Genomic DNA, 20,275 nt, shown 5'->3' on the forward strand with positions numbered 1-20,275 from the left:
GGTGCATTGTGCTCACCTAATAACGTGAAACTGATGAGTCTAAATAGTGAATGTAAGTGTGTGTGGTTTCCTGTAAAAGAACTGTGACTTGCCCCAGCTGCCCCTTGGCTTCACACAGTGTCAGCAAGAACCAGCTCCAGGACTACCTTAGATTAGAAAACCTGAACAAAACAAAAGAGATATGATGATATTCCAGCCTGTGTCAAACTTTTCTTGGCAGTACCACTCCTGATGGGCAAGATGTGGCTTTCCAGCTCCATCTGCAGTGCAGCTGCAGGCGGGGGGTTGCTCAGTAAAAGCTCCTAATGGGACGCAGCATCCTGCTGTGGAAATGAAAAAGGCACTTAGGTTTGATCGTCAACATTAAACTGCGACAGAAATTACAAATGACTCATTTGGCCAGTGAAAAAAGTTACAACAGAAGGATCACGGAGGGGAAGTAGAAGGCAGTGAAAATCACAGGACCGTGAAACAAGGCCATTTAAATGAGGGCAGTAAAATACATTATTAAATGTATGATGGACACAATGGTCTGAGGACACTCAGATAAATCTTATCTTAACTGAATCAACAGGCCATGTTGATTCTTTGCTTCCTTTTTTAGTAAATAAATATAGATAAATCTTTTTAAAACATGTTTTACAGTTGAGTTCCTCATTTTGCTACATTTTAAATACAACTAAACAATGAAAACAATGCCACAAAATGATCTTTAAACAAAAAAACAAAACAAAACAAGAAACACAAGGAATCTTTGAATTTCTCCAGTAATAAGATAAATGATAAAATTACTGTATGATAAAGAGTTGATAAGTCAACATTTTCAAATTTGCAGTGCAGCATAAACAAACAGAAACACATCCTAAAAATACTTATTAACCACTGATATAGCTTTTGAAGCATTTCTCTGTGTGGAATGTAAGATAAAGTAATTAAGATAAAAAAACAACTTTCTCAGCCGAAAAAGTAGATTTATCGTTTTCCATTTAAACTTAATCCACAAAATGTGAAAAAAAAAGCACAATACTTCTAACATACTGTTCTAAATGAAGTCAGGAGTTTAGTTTTTGATCTCTCTTTAGGAGTTTATCTTTATGACTCTTACAATAAAAGAGGTGAGCAGTAACGGTGAAGTGGTAACCTCTCAGTCATGGGATTTGAACCTGCAAACCTCAGTTCCCTCGACTGCTTCTCTGATGAATTGGCCCTCAAAGCTCATGTCACTAGAAGCCACTCTCTCTTTTCCAAAAAACGTTTTTGCAGTCTCATAATAACAGTTGAGTTCAGAAGTGCAGCTCTGAAGCACCCATTTTTATTTTATTATAGTGACTCCAACACCAAAAGCACATTTCCAGATGAAAACTCATATTATTAAAGAGGTGAGAGGCTCGGGCGGGAGAGCAGGTTTGTGGGTTGATCCTCGATTTCAAAGAGTCCTTGGCAAGACTCCGAATGGCGTACAAGCACCTTGAATGGAAGAAGTATCCCTTAAGTGCAGGAACGGTTGTGTGAATGGATGGATATTGTGATGAATCAACAAAGAGCAATGAAATGTTACATTTTATGTGTATTTTTCGTACTCTTGTGGGACAAGTTCTGCAACCTTATGTTCAAAAATGCCATTTTGCCCTTCACATCAAGAATCATTTCACCCAGAGCCTCAAAGTATAATGGCAACATGGAAAATGAATGTTTCTCCTTTAATTCAAAAACGACCTTTCTTGAAATCGTTTTTTAAAATTATCCAAGACTTTATCAAGAACTGTGCTATAGAGACGAAGAGAGGCTGGAGGGCCACATGCGGCTCCAGAGCCACAGGCTGCAGCTTTGGGACTGAAATCTGTTAAAACCATCGAGACCCGGGTGAAAAATCAAACTGAAAGGAAAAGTGCACACTCAATTTCCGTCAAAATAAACTCCACACAAGAAGTGAGGACATGTGTGTTTGGTAGATCACTTACCTGAAGGAGCAATGCCTCTTAGCTGTATATCCCAAACAAAGGTCTGGTTATTTCACACTTACAGGCAGCCCTGTTAGAGAGGAACATGCACCTGTGGGATGAGCAGAGTGAATTTTGTCAAGACATACAGTGAGGAGGATAATTATTTACACCCCCTGTGATTTTGCAAGTTCTCCCACTTAGAAAATAGAGAGAGGTCTGAAATGTTCATCGTAGATCCATTTCCACTGTTAGAGACATAACTGTCGTGTTGGAAGATCCGGCCACGACTCATCTTCAATAATCTGACTGAGGGAAGGAGGTTGTTGTTCAAATCTGACGATACATGGCCCCATCCATCCTCTGCTTAATACAGTACAGTCGTCCTGTCCCCTTTGCCAAAAATCCCCCCAAAGCATGATGCTTCCACCCCCATACCCATTCCCCAGTAGGGATGGTGTTCTTGGGATTGTACTATCCTTCTTTTTCCTCCACACATGACGAGTGGAGTTTATAGCAAAAGTTCCATTTTAGTCTCATCTGACCACATGACTTTCTCCATGACCCCGCGGGATCATTCAGATGGTCCCTGGCAAATTTTGCACGGGCCTGCACAAGTGCTGACTTCAACAGGGGAACCTTCTGTGCAACGCATGATTTTAACCATAACACTACGTAGTCGTGGGCTAAGATGGACTTTTTAAGGTAGACTGACAGCTCTTTCAGAGTAATAATTATGCTGATTCTCATGAGTGCAAATACTTATGAACCCCAGTAACACAAATAAATCATTAAAAAAATCACACACTGTGAGTTCTGGATTGTTTTTTTTTTTGTTTGTTTTTTTTTGAGATTATGCCTGTAACAGTGGAAATGAGTCTATGATGAACATTTCTCTGATGATTTTCCCACAAATGCATGTTGCCTCAGGGAAATAAACAGGTCTTCCAACGGTACCAGATTTACTGCCAGCAAAGAATGACGGTGCCAAACAGAAATTTGTCAAACATTTGTGTAAGTGCAGCTCTTATTTTTACTGCTCCATGTCGTTGTCATTCTGCAGAGTTTTCATTGCGAGCCCCAGAGAGTTACGCTGGATTGTAAACTGGCCCTCGCTGGACCTGTAGGGCCGGGAAGATCCTGTGAGGGAGCTGTTGTGATTGTCCGTGGGAGGCAGGTAGGACCTCCCGACCATCCCCCGGCCCAGGTCCACCGACATGCCGCCGTTCTCCACGTACGGCTCGTACTCGGCCTCCTGGGACAGGTGGGCTTTGCCGCCGAGTTTGAGGCGGTCGGCAGCGGGCAGCGCTGCGCTCCGGTCCTGGTGGCTGGATGACAGGAGGTGATGGGAACCAGGGAGCGCAGCTCCGGAAGCGGCGTTGGACGCGGGACTGAGATGCATGCTGGGAGACGGACTCTCTATCTGCGGAGTTGAAGGCGGGCTTGAACGCTGCGGACGGCGGGGATTTCTCCGACCCCGCCGGAGGGGGTCATGGTGGAGAAGTGTGGCTCGGCGGCAGCAGGGGGGGGTTTGGCGCCGGCGGGCGCGTTTGGAGAACTTGGTCCTGTCCGAGCTTTGTGTCTGCTCAGTGCTGACGCTGGTCGGGCTGTCCACCAACGGCCCCTTACAGTGCATGTCGCCGTGCCTCCTCAGCATTGCGGCGCGGGTGAAGCTCTTCCCGCAGGTGCTGCAGATGTAGGGCTTCTCACCAGTGTGTGATCGGATGTGACGATGCAAGTCTCCTGAGCCAACGAAGCACTTTCCTGCATTCATTTAAAGAGAAAAAAAATTAAAAAACTCATGCAGACAAACGTGTGCAATGAGTGTATTGGATTTTTGAATTAATCACACTGTACACTTATCATCTGAATTATTATTCAGTGACATTTCGTATGCAATCGTATGACATAAAGGTAATTCTTCTCACCACAGGTTGCACAGCTGTGAGGCTTCTCTCCAGTGTGGCGAGCTTTGTGCTTCAGCAGTTTTCTGTGTGTGTTGAAGGACTTTCCACATTGGTCACAGGTGATGTTTTATCGGTTGCGTGAGTCCTCTTGTGCTTCCTTCAAATTGCTCAAGTTGTTGAATCCTGAGCAACAATCATGACATTGAAAACATCTTTAGTTTGTCCAGTGTAGCGCTTCTGGCTTAAAGAAGCCATTTCACAGTAAAAACTCTTAAGATCCGTGACCTCCTACCACCAAGCAACTCCATTTACTCTGAAACACACTGCTGCTGTGACGTCTACCATCAAACTGGAGCACAGCGCCTCCTACAGACCAAATGAAATTCTACACAATCGTTTATTTCAAGTCATTTTAGTGGAGAGGCTATGGAGCCCTGTCTGCTCTCAGGTAAAAAAAAGGCCTAAAATACCTAATACTTAATTTTAGTGGAAGAAGCACAAATATATTCCTAAAATGTTTACATTTAATTTAAGTTTCCACACATGAACAACCTGAAATCCACCCTTGTAAGTTTAAACTGTCAGAATTCCTCCTACAGATTGGATCAGACTCTCAGGCAGTCATGTTTGACACACCAGGCTGTATGTTTGACACGCATGCCAAAGAGAAGTGGATTCTGCAGATAAAGATGATTTCTGACTGACATACCTCTCCCACATATATCACACAGGTGTGGCTTTTCTCCGGTGTGGACCACTTTGTGCCGATGAACATCAACCCGATGCAGTAAAACTAGAAAATACAGACACGTGTTCAGTTACCAGCAGTAAAACAACTGCAGGCACAATCAGGACTGTATACAACAGGAGAAAACACCAACTGCAAATCATGACAGAAAGATCCTTTCATCATACGATGCAATAAAATGGATACAGCATTCTTCAAATAATTACAGTTGACAGGAATGTCAGGGGGATGTTTTTTAAGTCATTATATTTTTGATATACAAAAAAGGAGGCTGGTTTACCTCTTACCACATAATTCACAGATGTATGGCTTTTCTCCAGAATGTCGCCGCAAATGCGTTTGTAAATTTCCAGCCTGCAAAACATGACCAGTAAAAAAAACAACAAACAAATCAGTTACCAAAAAAAAAACCCTCAATACATGAACTGTGTCAATCAGAATGACACACCAAAATACCTGAGAGAAGCTTCTCCCACAGATGTTACACTGGAAAGGTTCTCTCCTGCAAAAGAAAAAAGTGGTTAAATTACGATGATCTTTTTACAATTATTCAGATTGCTGCCATTAGAAAGCAGAACTGCCAGAAGATACCAGTATGCGAGCGCTTGTGCAGCTCCAGGTTACTGGGATGTTTGAAAATCTTCCCACAAACTTCACAACAGTACTGCTTGTTCCCAGGCTGCGCGGCGGCTCTGGCGCCGACTTCTGGAGACTCTGCTCGTCCTGGCTGGCGGGTGGAGGACTGGGAAGTGAAGCGTCTGGTGTAGTGACGGGAGTCTCCTCTCTGTCCGCCTGGGCGTTTCCTGCCGGAGCTTCTGGAGCTTCAGGCTGGACCGCTGACTCTTCCTGGTGGCTCTCTTTGGGACAGCTGAGGACGGGATCGATAACTGACTCGTTACACATCTCCTCACAGGGCCTTCTGAGACGAAGGTAGTTGTATTTCTTCAGGTACACCGTTTTCTTTGGCCGAACTGGATTGTTGAGCATGGAGTCTCTGGGTCAGGTCGGGCGTGTTTAAATTATCGGATGGCGTTAGAGAGGAGATGGGGTTCTTTTCTGTGGACTGAACCGTACTGCCTGAGTTCACAGGAGTGCTGGCCGCTGCCCTGGTTCATTCCCAGCTGGCACTGCTGCTCCTCCACCGCCGCCAGCGGGCCGCCGCCTTGATTCAAGGTTGCGCTGTTAGTCAGAATTGCACTTTGTTTGAAATACTGTTTACTGTAAAAGTTACGAAGTTTGTAACCATGAACCAGCTGTTTTTCAGGAGGGGCCTGAGAGCTGTTCACTAAGTCACAATTAGTGCTGCTGTTAGGCACAGAAACCGGCATCCTTCTGGTGTGATCCAGATCACTGCTGAAGCTGGGCCGATGGGACTCGGTGGGACACTGCAGGTCGACGTCATGAGGAAGACCACTCCCCAAGAGGCAGTCGGCCTCTGAGCCAAGCATTCCCAGAGAAAATGAAGGTATTTCCACTGGTGGAGGACAAGGCTTGAGAAACGTGTTACACATGCTCTGCACATTTGGAACCTGCAAACACTGAGCGATGTCCAGTAGAGCTTGTACATTATCCTGGTTAATGTCCAGATGAGAGGTATACATGTAGTCCAATATTTGACCGATGCCACTGACATCTTGGATAATCAGGTTGAATACTTCATTCTTCTGACTCGGGGAGTTTTGGAACAAAGACCTGCAAACAACAGAATATCACAATTCTACAATAAAAACCTTTTCTTTTGCTTTGTATTGTTAATTTAAACCAACCACCCCATGATCTTTAGTTCTAAGGAGTGATTCAACTAATGGGTGGGTATTTAGCCAGTTGGTGGGTAAACATACTGATGGTCAATTTCTCTGTGTTAGCCATGTAACTAATGAGCTTTCCAGGGCATACGCTGCCTTTAACTCAATATCTTCTATGAAAGGTCCAGAACCCTGGCGTCCTAAGGATGAAGTTTATTAATGGCTTGAGAGTCAGAAGCAGCTTTTAGTTACTGCACTTCTCACTTGTGGATTAAGCTTCTTTCTGACACACTCAATTACGGTATTTTAATTGAAACTTTGACACTTAATCATGATTATTACTAAATAATACACTTTACTTATTTCATTATCTTTGTCTTATTAAAGTTTTTATTCTCATTTTCATTTTCAAGACTTTCTTAATCGTCTTGTTTGAATGTTTTTCATAATAACTTAATATTAAGCTTGAGAATCACATTGTTTTGATGCATTTCTTTAATTTCCTTCTAAATCCACGGTAAATTCCCTTGTGTGTGAATGTTGCTATACAAGTAATCTTGCCTGCCTACGCTCAAAGTTAAATTAAGTCATTTTAGAAATTAATTTTAGGAGACTGATTTGAAATCATGTGGTTGTGAAGTCTACAGCCCAGCACAGTATTTCTACCTTGCGTTTTGAATTAAGTGAATAAATAGATGCATATATGTTTCCTGATGATTGCTTTAAACATTTCGATGGATAAAATCTTGAATCTTTTCTACCTGTAAAAGTAGAATATGTCAAATCATGAAAGCTCACTAAGTTCATGCCACTGATTGTTGAGAAGTGACACAAAGGTACCTGAAATAAGAGCTGAAAGCAGCCAGGACATTTTGTGGGCTTTGAAGCAGACCCTTTAACCACCAGCATGCAGTCACAGAGCAGTCCCTGAATCCTCTGCTCCTGGAGCTGCTGGAGGAGGTAGGAGCTGTGGCTGGACAGGGTGTCCATGCTTCACCCTCTCAGCCCTGTCTTCTTCTTGGTAGGCCTAAACAAGACGGCACAAGTGAAAAACAATAAACATCTGCTTCTTCTGGTCGCATATATTCATTCATAAATCCACAGACTCCAGCATGTCTGAGCTCCGAGACCGCCCAGGCAAAAATTGCTAAGCTAACTCCAAAGCTAAGCTAACTAACAACAAAGTACAGTAAAGTGGAGCAGCAACAGCGCTACAAAGACTGACAGCTACAGCCGACAGCTGGCCCTAATCATAGCTGCTCATTTTGTGCCCAAAGAAACACCTAACAGTTTTTAACTGAGCCCACCTTTTATTTGGATGAAGGGTCACTTTAGCTCAGTAAACATTACATCACTTCCTGTACAACTCGAATAAGAGTCCGGATCGAACCTGCTCCTGTCAAGTCGAATTGTTGTTCCTCTCGGAAGTTCAAGTTTATATATGTTTAAGTCTTCAAATTGTTTAATCTAAAAAGATCTATTTGATTTCCTTATCCTGCTTTGAATGAATGGTCTATTTCTGGTCATAAATCAACAAGAAATTACAAACACCATAAACAATAACATTAAGTGACCAATATAGGAAACAGTGAAGGTTAATTTATGCTCTATAAATTATATGAATAACCTAAAATATGTTTATATTACAAAGAACAACCAAAAACAACAAACTCAACAACAAAAGAGAGAAGATCTAAAGAGCATAGATGGAAAATAACATGAACAATGATATTCCTGTTTTTCTCTATTACCCTTAATTATGTTGTAATTCACAGTTAAAAAGGTTAACAGTGATCTACTACATTTAAAATGGGTTTAACTCCCAGAACAAAACCCCCTTTTATAATGTACATTGGCTCCCACATCAAGCAACTCACTAGTAAACAATTCTTTTAAATTATATTTACCTTCTCTCAACAGAAAAACCCAGAAACGGTTAAAGACAAACAGGAAGGTTTTTACTCAGACTCTGATATAATAATTCACATGCCTTCAAATCAAAAAGTCTCATAATTTTGAATCTGTTATTATACAATTATACATGTCATGAGGGAACCACAACGAGGAAGTTTGCAATAACATTAAGATAGAGATGATTTTTCATTAAGTCATATCTAATGCCACTGTATCATAGTTTGATATATCCATACCTCACATAATTGCATTTTATGGACTGTTTACCATTCTTTCAGATTTAATCAAATATTTCTAAAAAAAACACACACACACACACACACACACACACACACACACACACACACACACACACACACACACACACACACAAAGATTTCTAAGAATGATTTCATACTCGAGTCAAGATTCAATTGCACCTCTACCTAGAAAGTGTAGACTTTTACCAATTTCTTTTATTGATGCTTTACAAACGTGCATATTTATGTGGAAATTCATGAATAATAAATAAGACCTTAAAAAATTCAATGCTTTTTTCTCTTATGAAATAATCACACCGATCCAACGGAGGAATCAAACACTTTTATTTATTACTTTGTGACCTCCAAGCATCACATTTTCAGCGAATTAATTATTATTATCACCTGCCCTAATAGGCTCGCATTGGTTCTGTTTTTTGGACTCCTTTATTATTATTATTATTATTATTATTATTATTATTATTATATTATTTATTATTATGCCTGTATTCAATCACATTCACTCGGAACTGTGTTTTTGGGGTCGCTTTCACACGGAAGACTAAAATTGCAGCAGCCGCGTCCTGGCGTTTAGTCACGTGTGTTTTGAAAAGTTTGCGGCGACGAAGCGTGGACATTGAAACAGAATTATTTTTATGGGACCAGTCGTCAATGCTCACGCGCCTCTTTACCGCCAGACAGGATTCTTTCTTCTCTCGTTTTCCTTCGTGAATTAGTTTTAGCTTCTCCTGTTTCTCGGACGCCAGCCCGGAGCCGCTCTCTGCGCTCCTGCTTCACGCTCACGTCCATTTCTTCCTGTACGCCGGTGCAGTCCGTTTAGTCGCAGGTTTTGCGGAGCTGTTTATTTGAGTACCACCGGAGAAGTGAGGTTAAAATGGTGTTTTTCACCTGCAATGCTTGTGGAGAGTCTTTGAAAAAAGGTCAGGTCGATAAGCACGTGAGCTGGTGCCGGGGCTGCCAGGTCCTGTCCTGCATCGACTGTGGCAAAGACTTCTGGTTAGTAGGAGCTGCAGTTTTTGTCCGGGCATGTTTGAATCTGTCTGCGTATATATCTAATGTGGTGATTGTGTGTGTGTTTTGATCAGGGGCGATGACTACAAAGAACACATTAAATGCATCAGTGAAGATCAAAAATATGGAGGCAAAGGGTTCGAAGCCAAGGCAAACAAAGGAGATGTGAAACAACAGCAGTGGATTCAGGTAACCCTTACTCAGCGATCATCATCATTACATCTGCTTTATGCACGTGGAGAAGAGAATGAGCCTAACATTAATAATGCTATTAATAATACATGTCACTTATGAGTGCCTTTCAAGACAACCAAGGTTACTGTGCCATGAACATGTTATAACACAGTTAAACAACAGTAATAACATTAAAGCATTCGGGGACCAACATTGTTAACATGAATATGAATGTTTTTTTATTATTTTACATGAGTTTAAAGTGAGTGTAGTGTTTGAATGCTTTGGATGTTTGTTAGGAAGTGGTGTCAAAATAAGCCTTAGTGTCATGAAATATAGAAATATTGCTGAATTTACTTTTTTTCCCCTCACAACACACAATTGACTGTTTTTGATCTCATAGAGAGTCCATGAGGCTATGAACAAACCTGGAGTCAGTGCGAAGCTGAAAGATGTGCTCAGGCAGATCAGCACATACGATAACGTGCCAAGGAAGAAGGCAAAGTTTCAGGTGAGCGTGACTCAAAACAACAGCGATAATAATCACTTATTGTTAATTTGACCGGATTAGTATGTACGCATGGTCTAATTTTCGTTCTTCTTCTTGTTCTTGTTCTTCTTCTTCTTCAGAACTGGATAAAAAACAGTGTTAAAATATACAACCCCAGTCTGCAGGAAGAAGTGTGGGGAATAATCAATGCATCCGATACTGTAAGATCCTCTGTTTAATGGTTAATGAAGTTGTTTGGTTTGATTTCAGAAGAAAAAACTCTGCACAGATACCGTTAGGCAGCAAAGGCAGTTTACTTAGTTCTGTTAAAGTCCAAGAGGGTAAAATTCAATACGTCACTATGAAACATTTAATTTATTTTACCTTGGTAAGAAACAACCGGGATTTGAGAGACATTTCCACTTTGTAGATACAGCTGTCCCATGGAAATGAGATAAATGTAACTTTTACTGTCTATCGTGCAACAGGCTGTGGAGGTCGCCCAGGAGACAGAAACGTGCGAAGAGAAAACCTCCGACGTTCAGCTGAAGACTAATGGGAACGAAAAACAGAACGGCCAACCAGATGCTGAGGAGAAGAAGAAGCTCAACAAACGGGAACGCAAAGAGCTCCGGAAACAAAAAAACAAGAAAGCTGCGAAAGGAGCTGCTGAGGCAGTGGAGCCAGAGGAAACAGAGACTGGCAAAAAGAAAAAGGAGAGGAAGAGAAAGCACAGAGAAGAAGAAGAAGCAGCTGGGGATGAAGAGCAGAACCTGCCTGGAGCTGAAAACAAGACTTCCAGCAAGAAAATGAAGTGTAAGTTAGACATTTTTCTGTAATGTCGATCCTAAAACCTTTGATATGAGTCAGTTAGGACAGAAAATTTTTATTTAATCAAAATTCAGTAACCTCCAAAACAGCATCCACACACAGAGAAAAACATGACTTTTTACCTGGAAAATTGAAGGACTCAATTCCGGAAGAAGCCGTCCGTCTTGTTCTAAATGCAACTCTGTAGTGGTTTTTTTTTGTTGTTTTTTTTTTTTTTTTTTGTCATTTATTTTTTTCTAGCATGTGCACGAAAAGATTTACTTTCTGAATCTGTTTTATTTCCAGTGGACAAAGCAGCAGAGACTGAGGACAACCTCACACCAGAGGAGAGTGAGGATCAGCCTGCTTCGACAGGTAACATGCTTCCCTACTCTGGCTCCGTGTTCAGTGTTTCGAAAGACATCAACTTCAGATTAGTGAGTTATTCACTCTGCAAACGGAATAAAGACGAAAAGTAAGCTTCACTAACTGGCACATTTACAGCAAAGCTTGTACTGTCACTGTGGGATAAGCAAATTAAAAAATTTAATGTTGATAAGCTCTGAGGGAGCCTGATAGTGAGTGGGCTGATTGAAGCGGATGTTTTGGAGCTGGAGGTTTTTCGGTCATAACGCCGAAAAGTAAGGCAGGAACACCAGTCTGCTGGACTTTTGGGAATAAACCACAAAGCCACCAGAGGTCAGTGGTGCTTGTCTTGTGTGCAGAAAGGAAATGGCTTTCAGTTCCAGATTCGTCATCCTGGAAATTCATTTATGCTTTTGTTTGCTTTCCAGGAAAATTCAACTGGAAGGGGAACATCAAGGCAATCCTGAGAGAGTCACCTGACCAGGAACTGCCTGTGAAGAAACTCAAGAAGAAGGTGAGCTGTGTGTGGTGTGTTTGTATTGGTGTTCCATATATTATCACAGTTTTAAAGTAAATCTAGTGTTTTACCTGATATTTCGAACCTGTTCATCTTTTGCAGGTTCTGGCAGCCTACTACTCTTTCACCGGTGATAGGAATTTCAAAACGGAGCAGGACGTTCTTGCAATTTTTAACAAGAAGATCAACAACAATCCAAAGTTTAGAGTTCTGAAAGAACGAGTTCGACTCGTGAAGTAACCCATCTCATCTGTTTTGGGCATCTAATGCATGTTGTTAGTCTTTTAAAATTTAAAAAGCCATGGATTTTGTCTGTCATCTCCCAGCAGATGTTTTATACAGATGACATAACCTCAAGATTAAATGCTCTATTGACTGCATTGTCTCTTGCTGATGGTCATGAGTCCAGTAAAGCTTCTGCACACCACCTTTATGTTGTTTAATGTATAAAATGTTGTTTCCTGGCTGCTCTGTTACACATTCCAAGCGCACGGTGAGGCTGGGAAGTGGCACCTTATCTGTGGGATTGGATGTTGGCGTGGGGGAAGGGAAATGGGAGCGGTGCACCTGAGGTGAATTTGACTCTCACACGGGACGAAGCTAATGCACATTCCTCCGCACCCCGAACGGGGTTCGCTTGGCCGGGGACACAGAAGCTCCATAGAGGCAAGACGCTTGGTGTCAGCCTCGGGTGAGGTTTTAATGCTGTCTGATTTTTCCACGGCTAGAATGAGTCTCTTTACCCCTGTACAAACACACTCGCACGCTCACACGCACGCTCACACACAACCAGGAGGAGCTACAGGAGGAAATCTGCCCAGCTTTATGAAGCCCTTCTAATCCAGCTGGTTTAACACTGATGCTCATTCATCACACTGCTCACCTGTAATCGTATATTGCATACTTTGGGTTTTAGTGAAGCTGTTACTCAGGTTTGCTAGTATTAAAATGATGTTTTCTAGTCCAGTGGAGCTCAGTAGTGCTTAATTCTTTTGTTTGAATCTCAACCCCACAGGATACTGAAACTAATCCTTTCCTGGAAAGCAAGTCACAAATATTTTATTTCTTCCATGAAGATATTCCAGGATGAACCCTGTGACCTTTTGCTCAAGGAAGCTGTTGTTGTCTGAATGTCATTTTCTGTTTACCTCCTATTGAAGGTTCAATGCCAGCACATTACTCGACGCACAAATTGGATGTTGACTATGAAGTTCATTACTCTCAGGCTTAGTAGCTATTATGTCTCTTATTACAATTGTGGCCAGATATGGGAAACTTTGTTTCGACTTGAGTATTATTTCAATTTGTTTTGTGGTGAGTGTTAATTGTAATAGTTTTGAGGGCATCAGAAGACCGTTGAAGGCTTGAAGCTGTACTGAATCAAAATTTGAACCAACTGCAGGTGTATAATAAGATTAGTAACTCGATATTGAGCTACGTATGTAAAGTTGACTGCTGCTTTAACCCACTTGTGTTATCTTTGGTGTCACGATGTCAGTTAGGTATAGTTCAACCAACGCAGCAGCTGATGGGCAATCCTTCAGCTCTCCATCCATCATCCTAGCAGCTCGATTCAGCTTAAGGCCGTGGGGCGCTGGAGCCAATCCCACCCGACTGGGGGCAATCCGTCACAGGACGAACACAGCGACAGCTGCACACCCAACCTTTACACCAACAAGCAATTTTCATCAAACTGACTTTAGAAAAACAAGTGGCACACACTCATTCCTCTGGGTGACTTAGAAATCAGTTAACCTCAAATTATCACTGTTACCCATACACAGGGAGTCCATGCAAACTCCACAAGTGCCCCCCTGTTAGACTCAGATATTCATTTTAAGATCGGGAGGATAACCACTACACCAAAAGTGGGCAGCCAGTGTTTTTGCTGCTGAGGTAAAAATAAATGGTAGCAGCCATCCATGAAGTATTCACGGTTCCTTGCTCTACATTCCCTTCGTAGCTCTCACTCTGCCTAATTGAAAGTTTTTAATTCAAAGGGTTCAAAAGTAGGACAGCAGTATCAAAAGTGTCAGATTCTTGCCAGAGCTATGTGAAGGTAGACATTCAAGATGGGCTTTGGAATATAGCCAGCTACTATGCGTCCTGCAGTTTTTGAGGTATGGTGGCAGTAGTACTGCATAAAACTTAGAGAAAAAACCTAAATGTGTCTATATGCAATTACCTGGAAGGTGCTGATGTGCTATTTTCAGCTGAGCGGTTCAATTTGATTTGTGCTCATTGTGTGAGAAATGTACAGAAGACTTCTGTTTGTTTTGCTAATAGATCTTTCATTCTTCCATCATGGGCCCACTTATATGGAGCAGGAGCCCCATTCCATCTGAAACTATATAGAAAGCTGAGTACACCCTGAGAGACATCAACAACAAGCACACACTCATTCACAACTACAGCAAATTAGGGGTCTCTTGTTAACTCAGCAGCCCTGATTTTTGATCAAGAAAATGTAAATAGTCATAAGGATTAAAAATATTTTGATTCTTATTCTTAATACATTTCCTTCTGGAAAGGTTCAATTGTGCAATAATGTGCTCTTAGTGCAATAGTCAATATTTTGGATATCCTTAGCAAGCTACGTTGGATAAGGCTGTTAGAGATAAAAAAAAAAAAACACTATTTAGCAGTAAGAAAATGTCCTAAGAACTGCTGTATGATTGTTAGACATTTCAGTGTAATAGCCAGAGCTTTCTGTCTAACAAAAGCAGACTTTCAAATGTAAAAATAACATTTGTCCTCTCAAGAAACTGCTCAGACTGATTGTTAAGGCAAATATCAAAAACTGTACCTGTTTTGATTTTGGCATGATCAGCCGATCAGCTGTTCTGATACTCTTGATGAACTTTGATCCAGGCTCCTAATACCATGTGCCTCACATGGGAAGAAATACTAGTAAGTATTTCTGATTGACGACAATGTCAGCACAATGGAAAGGAAAAGGTGATGTAAAATTAATACATGTTTTTTAATGTTTTTTTTTTCCTCTAAAAGATTTTTGTTGCCAGAAGATTCAATATGAAGGTAACTCCTCTTGACATTCTGGAAAAACTGTGGAAAGGCATTTCATGCAAATGCATTTTTGTTGTTGTTGTTGTGTTAACGGAAGGGAATGCATAATGCAATACAATAACATTTGGAAGTCACCTGTAAAAAATGTTTTTGGACTCATGGCCGAAAGATGGCCAAAGAGAGACAAATATCTTTTTAATATGTTCTTGGTGGCAGCCAGAAAGGCCCTTGACAAAAAATGACTTTCACAAAGAGCCCAACATTGAACCTGTGGATGGACAGCTGCAGACCAAAGAGAATTAACCTCCATACATGTTTTTGGACAGTGAGAGGAAAATGAAGAACCTAGAGAAAACCCACAGATACATACTGCATGCAAACAGAAAGGCTGACAGGTATTTTAGTCCTTGTTACTGAATGTCAACAAAAAAGTAAATTTAAAAAGTGTAATTGTATAAACCGTAATGCTCTCGGGCTTTTAATGCACATTGCTTCTGATTTTTATTGGTTTGTTTTTGTTTGTTAACCATAAATGTGCTTCGTTTAACCAAGATGAGCCAAAAACTACAACTGTCTCCGTTTTATGACGTCATAATTAAGCGCCTCGGTGAACAGGAAGCGTCGCCTCTACAACTAGTTAGCTTAAATTAACATTTAACAGTCGAAAATGTTGAACGATAGCGAGCTCGCAACGCTGAGAAATCGATTTAACAGAAATGTCGAGCTACTTGCACAGGCAGCAGCATCGGGGGGACGGAGAAAAGCGTAAGTGTCGATAACATCAAGTTGACTGTTTTGACTGTTGAAATGATGGGACCTGATGGAGGCTTCTCCAATCGCACTGTGAATAACTCAGCTAACCTTACTCAGCAAGAGCACGTGTCACTGCTGCTCAGTGTTGTTTTTACACTACTCGAGCTGTCAACTTTTATCCTTTTGCTTCTGAGATGAGAACATTTGTACTCTCAGAGTTGTGTGCAGCGAATGAACAAGTCTGTTAAAATCTAGCTGTGCTGGTGGAAAAATATGACAGTTTGTCTTTGTCTTTATGATATCTTGTTCACTGTTTGAACACTGAACAATTTTCCAACTAACTGGCGCTAAAGCAGCCGATTGTTTCTGCTGAAGATGGAATTCACTGGACTCGAGGATGATACAGAGAGTCTGTTATAGATGAAGTTAGGATATATCAGAACATTCAGAGAAAACAGCAGAGATCCATTTGAAATGGGTGGAAGTCAGATAAGGATGTGTTCGCGGATGCTTTGTCTCAGTGAGGAGATGTTGACTTGTCTCTCGGGATAGAGTTGACGACCTTCAGACTGTTTACTTCTTGTCAATGTCATAAAGTGGAGTAAACTGTCTTGCATGTGATAAACTAGGTCAAAGAGCTGAAAGTGTAGACAAAAGTTCAGACCAGGCTGTATGGGATTTCTCTGGAAGGCTGGCAGTGATAATTTTTTCTCTCAGCTGTGTCATCATAGCAATGTAATAGCAAAAAACTGTGCTCTGGCAAAGTTTCATATCCAAGCATCATGTCATTGTCAAAATGAAGTAATGTCTGTTATAAAAACAAAAGTTTCAGCATTTACATGCACATTCCATCACTGTAAAAATGATTTCTTTCTTTCTTGTATAGATGATGGAGTAGTAAGTAATGTAAATGTAAAGATCAGGTCTGCTTCTTGACTGGGGCATTGAGTTCATTGCTCACCCCCCACAGAGTGGACCAGCATGCCGAACCACTTCAGCAGCCAACAACAAGCTCTGATACGTTTAATCAGCCAGTAAATTATAGAGATTAATCGCTCTCAGTTTCACCTGAGATGCTACTCAAACCTGAAAGGCAGGGATTTAGCACATGAAACTAGGGCAAGGCAAATCTCATATTTGCTTCTTAATCTTTACCATTTTCAATTTAACCATTTTAGCAGGTTTTACTTCTCAGTTCTCCATGAGTCTTTCAATGTTTTACCATCCGTCCATGTTGGACTTATCCCTACATCACTCCTCATCTTTTTTTAAATATGTTACCATCATTATCTTAATGATATTATAATGATGCATGGATGTGATCAGAGTTTCAGACTTCATACATTCTACTCATGTAATCCTTTTTATTTTTTCCTTACTTTTCAGGTCAAGAAGAAAAGATGCCAAACCACTTCCTCGCTTTAACAAACACTCTGTTTTCTGGATTGTGGCATCTGTAGCTGTGACTTACTATGTAGATTTCCTTCGCACCATCTTGGAAAACGATGATATTAAAAGGTGAATGAACTATGAGGGTCACACTCAGGCTCGCCTGCACTGTCAGTTCTTTCCCATTATATAGGAGAAATGTAAATCCAGTGGTTGAGTGACAGTTTCTCAATCAACTGTTGTGTGTTGTTTGACAGAGTTACTAAAACACAATGATTGGCATATTTATTAAATATTTTTCAAAGGAAACATGTGTGTTCCATATGAAGATAGATGCTCTTCTTTACAATAATTTTTCTATTATTTTGGATCCCATATTGATAAAGCTTTGGGTGTCTGATTCCTGGTTTGTGAAAGGCTGACTTTGACTTTTAAAGGAGCCACCTTCACTTTAACCCTTGCTCTTCCAGCTGGTGGTTCAATGCGGGTCTGGTTCTCCTCGGGATCTGCTTGTCTCTGGCCGCGTTTTGTATGTGTACCTTGAGTGGTTCAGAGGCATCCAGCACTACGACCAGGAGTATCCCCCATCCCTCCCATCACCACCGCGGCCTTCATTTCTGCGTCATGCAGGTAACAACAGAAACACACATGAACTACACAGCATGGTGGAGTGAGACACTGATTTCATCACAGTGTGTAAATATGGGCAGCATGCATATGGCACAAGGTACCACCACTCGGGTGGCAGGTCGACAAAATGAATTTATTTCAGTTTTCCATGAGAGCGTTGGTAATGCGGCTCATTACTGCTGTCAGAATAAAGACAAGCTGACGATGAAGCTTCAAAAGGCAGAAATAAGACCTTTTCACACTTGAAAATAATTTCAGCACAGAGCACCAAATGTGATACACTGCTCCAGACGTGTGTGTTCAAACAGCTTTACAAATGAAGAGACTTTTCTAGTTCAGAGTACCATGCTGCATGTCTCACATCGATGATGAAACACATTTGGAAAGGAGATAATCTGAAGCAGGGTGGAATGTCGCTAAAATCACTTCATTTCATGGTACATCCGTCACAAAACATTTCATAACTGTAAGCAAACTGGTAAGACCTGAATTGGAGTTTCCTTTTCATGTTCCCGAGCAAAAGGCGCTCGTTAATCTGATATATGCCTTTTTTGTTTAAGTTCAAACAGAGAGATAGTTGGTGGAGGACATGGAGATAAAGCGTTTATTTGCCGGTGTAATGTGGGATTAGCCCGAGTGGTCAGTGTGATTTTCTTCACTCATCAGCTCTCAGGATGAATTAAGATTATAGGAATTTTACCATGCTAACTTTGTGGTGTGACCTGGCTGAAAACTCTGTGCTTAAGAAATTTGAGAATGAATTGTTTGTCCTGTTGGATTATGCATTCAAAGTTAATCCCGATCAATCGTGGAATTTAAGTAAGATTTCAAGTGTAATTTGACATTTCAAGTCCTCGTGATTACGTGAAATAATTTATTTTCATCTTTTTTTTTTTGTCCTGCAGTGAGTCACCAGCTGCTTTTAGCTGGAATATGTGTCAAATGCATTCAGTTAAAATTTAATCCTGCTTAAACAAATCCCAAGGTTGAGAATGGAAACATACGTGTTTACTGTTATCAGCAACGTTTGTTGAAACGGACAAGGTAAGATAATGTTGTTTAACTGATCAACGCCTCTGTGTTTCTCCTGCAGCTTCAACATCGCTCTGTGGCCGGTGTGGTCCTTCTGCACGCCGCTCATTCTCTTCACACAGTTCATGGGTGTGGTCATGTTCATCTCTCTGCTGGGATGAATCTGAAAGGTGAGCATGGTGATGTGCAACGTTTTTAAATTCTAGAAAGCTGTAATAACTATAGTAATGCAAGGTTATTAAAAGCAGCTTATTAAATATTTCAAAATCTTCGCTATTTCGCTACGTTAAATGTATTAAACAGAAAACAGAAAGTCCGCAGAAATGAAACTTATCGTTTTGTTAAAAAACTTGAGAGACCAAAAGAGAAACATGCAAGATATAGTTCAGACTAGTTTGCAATAAAGTGGAGAAAAAAATCCAGTCATTATGATGAAATGAAATTGTCTCCAGACAGATGATTTTCCACTTCTTCAGTCTCATTTCTTCCTGCCTGAACTGTGGCAAATAACTGTCATCATGTTATTATGTGGTCCCTGGAGATGCAGCTCTCTCTCAGACACAAGTGATGCTTTCGAAACTACATTGAGAACATGGATTGAACTTGAAAAGAAAATTGAAACTCTCCTGGAAAATTCTTTCAGAATTGCACCAATTTCCCTGCCTATAAAAATCCACTGCAGCTTTCAGCAAATTACCTTATTTTGGATTCATTTGATTACTTGATCAGGTATCACCTGTGAGATTACCTAGACTGCATTATTCACCAAAAACTGTTAACCATGCAGGGCTTACTCTGTCTGGGATCCAAGACTGGTTTTCTCTGATAACCGGTTCCCAGTGTTGCAATTCCTTGGAATCCTTTGCCAGTTTTGCAAAGGATTCCAAGGAATCGTATTACTAATATTTAACTTTATATTTTTATTTATTCTATGTGCAACAATGCTGTAAAGAATGTATCTCTCAGACTAAGAACTATTCTGTATATTAGTCACTTTGAACAGAAAATGTTTATTAAATGTTTTCATATTTTCACTTTTTTTTTCCAGCTCCAGAATCATCCTGCTTAAAACCACAAGATAAAGTTTTTTTATTTCTGTTTCTCCATTTCTTTTACCAACTTTGTACAACAAAGATTTTTCCAACTTCGCAACACTGGAAACACCACCAAGCAAAATCTCATTGCTACCTTTCCCATACTGTTGATACCAGACAATGTGGAAAGTATTTTGTGTATTTTCTCCATGTGGATGTTGAGTGAGAGTTTTTAGACGAGAGAATCACATGAGGAATGCAGACAGTGTAAATACTTCGGCGTGGCAGCGACGGTGACAACACTGCGATAAATGTGAATTCCTGCTTCACGTGATTGGACAAGGGCATGACGGCTTCATATGAGAATAAGGCCCCGTCCCTCATATTATTGTGGCTACGCACGACCCATCATCCCTGTGTTTAAATGCCACATCTGACTTCCTGTGTCGCCACTGTGACCTGCTGCCATTGGCTCCGTACGTCTGTCTTCAGTTCGCAAGGCTTTTTCCACAAAGCCTCCCACGATTC

At 40.9% G+C, this 20,275-nt stretch overlaps 3 protein-coding genes across 3 annotated transcripts; 2 read left to right on the plus strand and 1 right to left on the minus strand.

Moving 5' to 3' along the window:
• Window positions 1-1,087: 1,087 nt before the first annotated feature.
• Window positions 1,088-7,701, minus strand: zbtb49 (zinc finger and BTB domain containing 49). Its single transcript, XM_030092111.1, is given in 20 exon segments — window positions 1,088-3,290; window positions 3,293-3,320; window positions 3,322-3,411; window positions 3,414-3,507; window positions 3,509-3,704; window positions 3,869-3,970; window positions 3,973-4,000; window positions 4,002-4,030; window positions 4,557-4,623; window positions 4,625-4,640; window positions 4,876-4,949; window positions 5,052-5,094; window positions 5,174-5,279; window positions 5,282-5,595; window positions 5,597-5,691; window positions 5,693-6,287; window positions 7,181-7,214; window positions 7,217-7,234; window positions 7,237-7,367; window positions 7,648-7,701. Coding segments are annotated over 19 exon segments (2,340 nt in total). The 5' UTR covers window positions 7,331-7,367; window positions 7,648-7,701; the 3' UTR covers window positions 1,088-2,973.
• A 1,375-nt stretch (window positions 7,702-9,076) lies between these two features.
• On the plus strand, window positions 9,077-12,930 carry lyar (Ly1 antibody reactive homolog (mouse)). Its single transcript, XM_030092109.1, has 8 exons — window positions 9,077-9,510; window positions 9,600-9,714; window positions 10,103-10,210; window positions 10,330-10,410; window positions 10,678-11,005; window positions 11,306-11,374; window positions 11,794-11,879; window positions 11,985-12,930. Exons 1-8 carry the CDS (start codon window positions 9,389-9,391, stop codon window positions 12,120-12,122), a joined length of 1,047 nt encoding a protein of 348 aa, XP_029947969.1. The 5' UTR covers window positions 9,077-9,388; the 3' UTR covers window positions 12,123-12,930.
• A 2,592-nt stretch (window positions 12,931-15,522) lies between these two features.
• On the plus strand, window positions 15,523-19,899 carry tmem128 (transmembrane protein 128). Its single transcript, XM_030092110.1, is given in 7 exon segments — window positions 15,523-15,674; window positions 17,049-17,180; window positions 17,522-17,580; window positions 17,583-17,633; window positions 17,636-17,681; window positions 18,775-18,883; window positions 19,762-19,899. Coding segments are annotated over 6 exon segments (486 nt in total). The 5' UTR covers window positions 15,523-15,576; the 3' UTR covers window positions 18,875-18,883; window positions 19,762-19,899.
• The last annotated feature ends 376 nt before the right edge of the window (window positions 19,900-20,275 follow it).

The sequence above is a fragment of the Salarias fasciatus genome, chromosome 5 (genome assembly GCF_902148845.1).
Source record: "Salarias fasciatus chromosome 5, fSalaFa1.1, whole genome shotgun sequence".
Lineage (NCBI taxonomy): Eukaryota > Metazoa > Chordata > Actinopteri > Blenniiformes > Blenniidae > Salarias > Salarias fasciatus.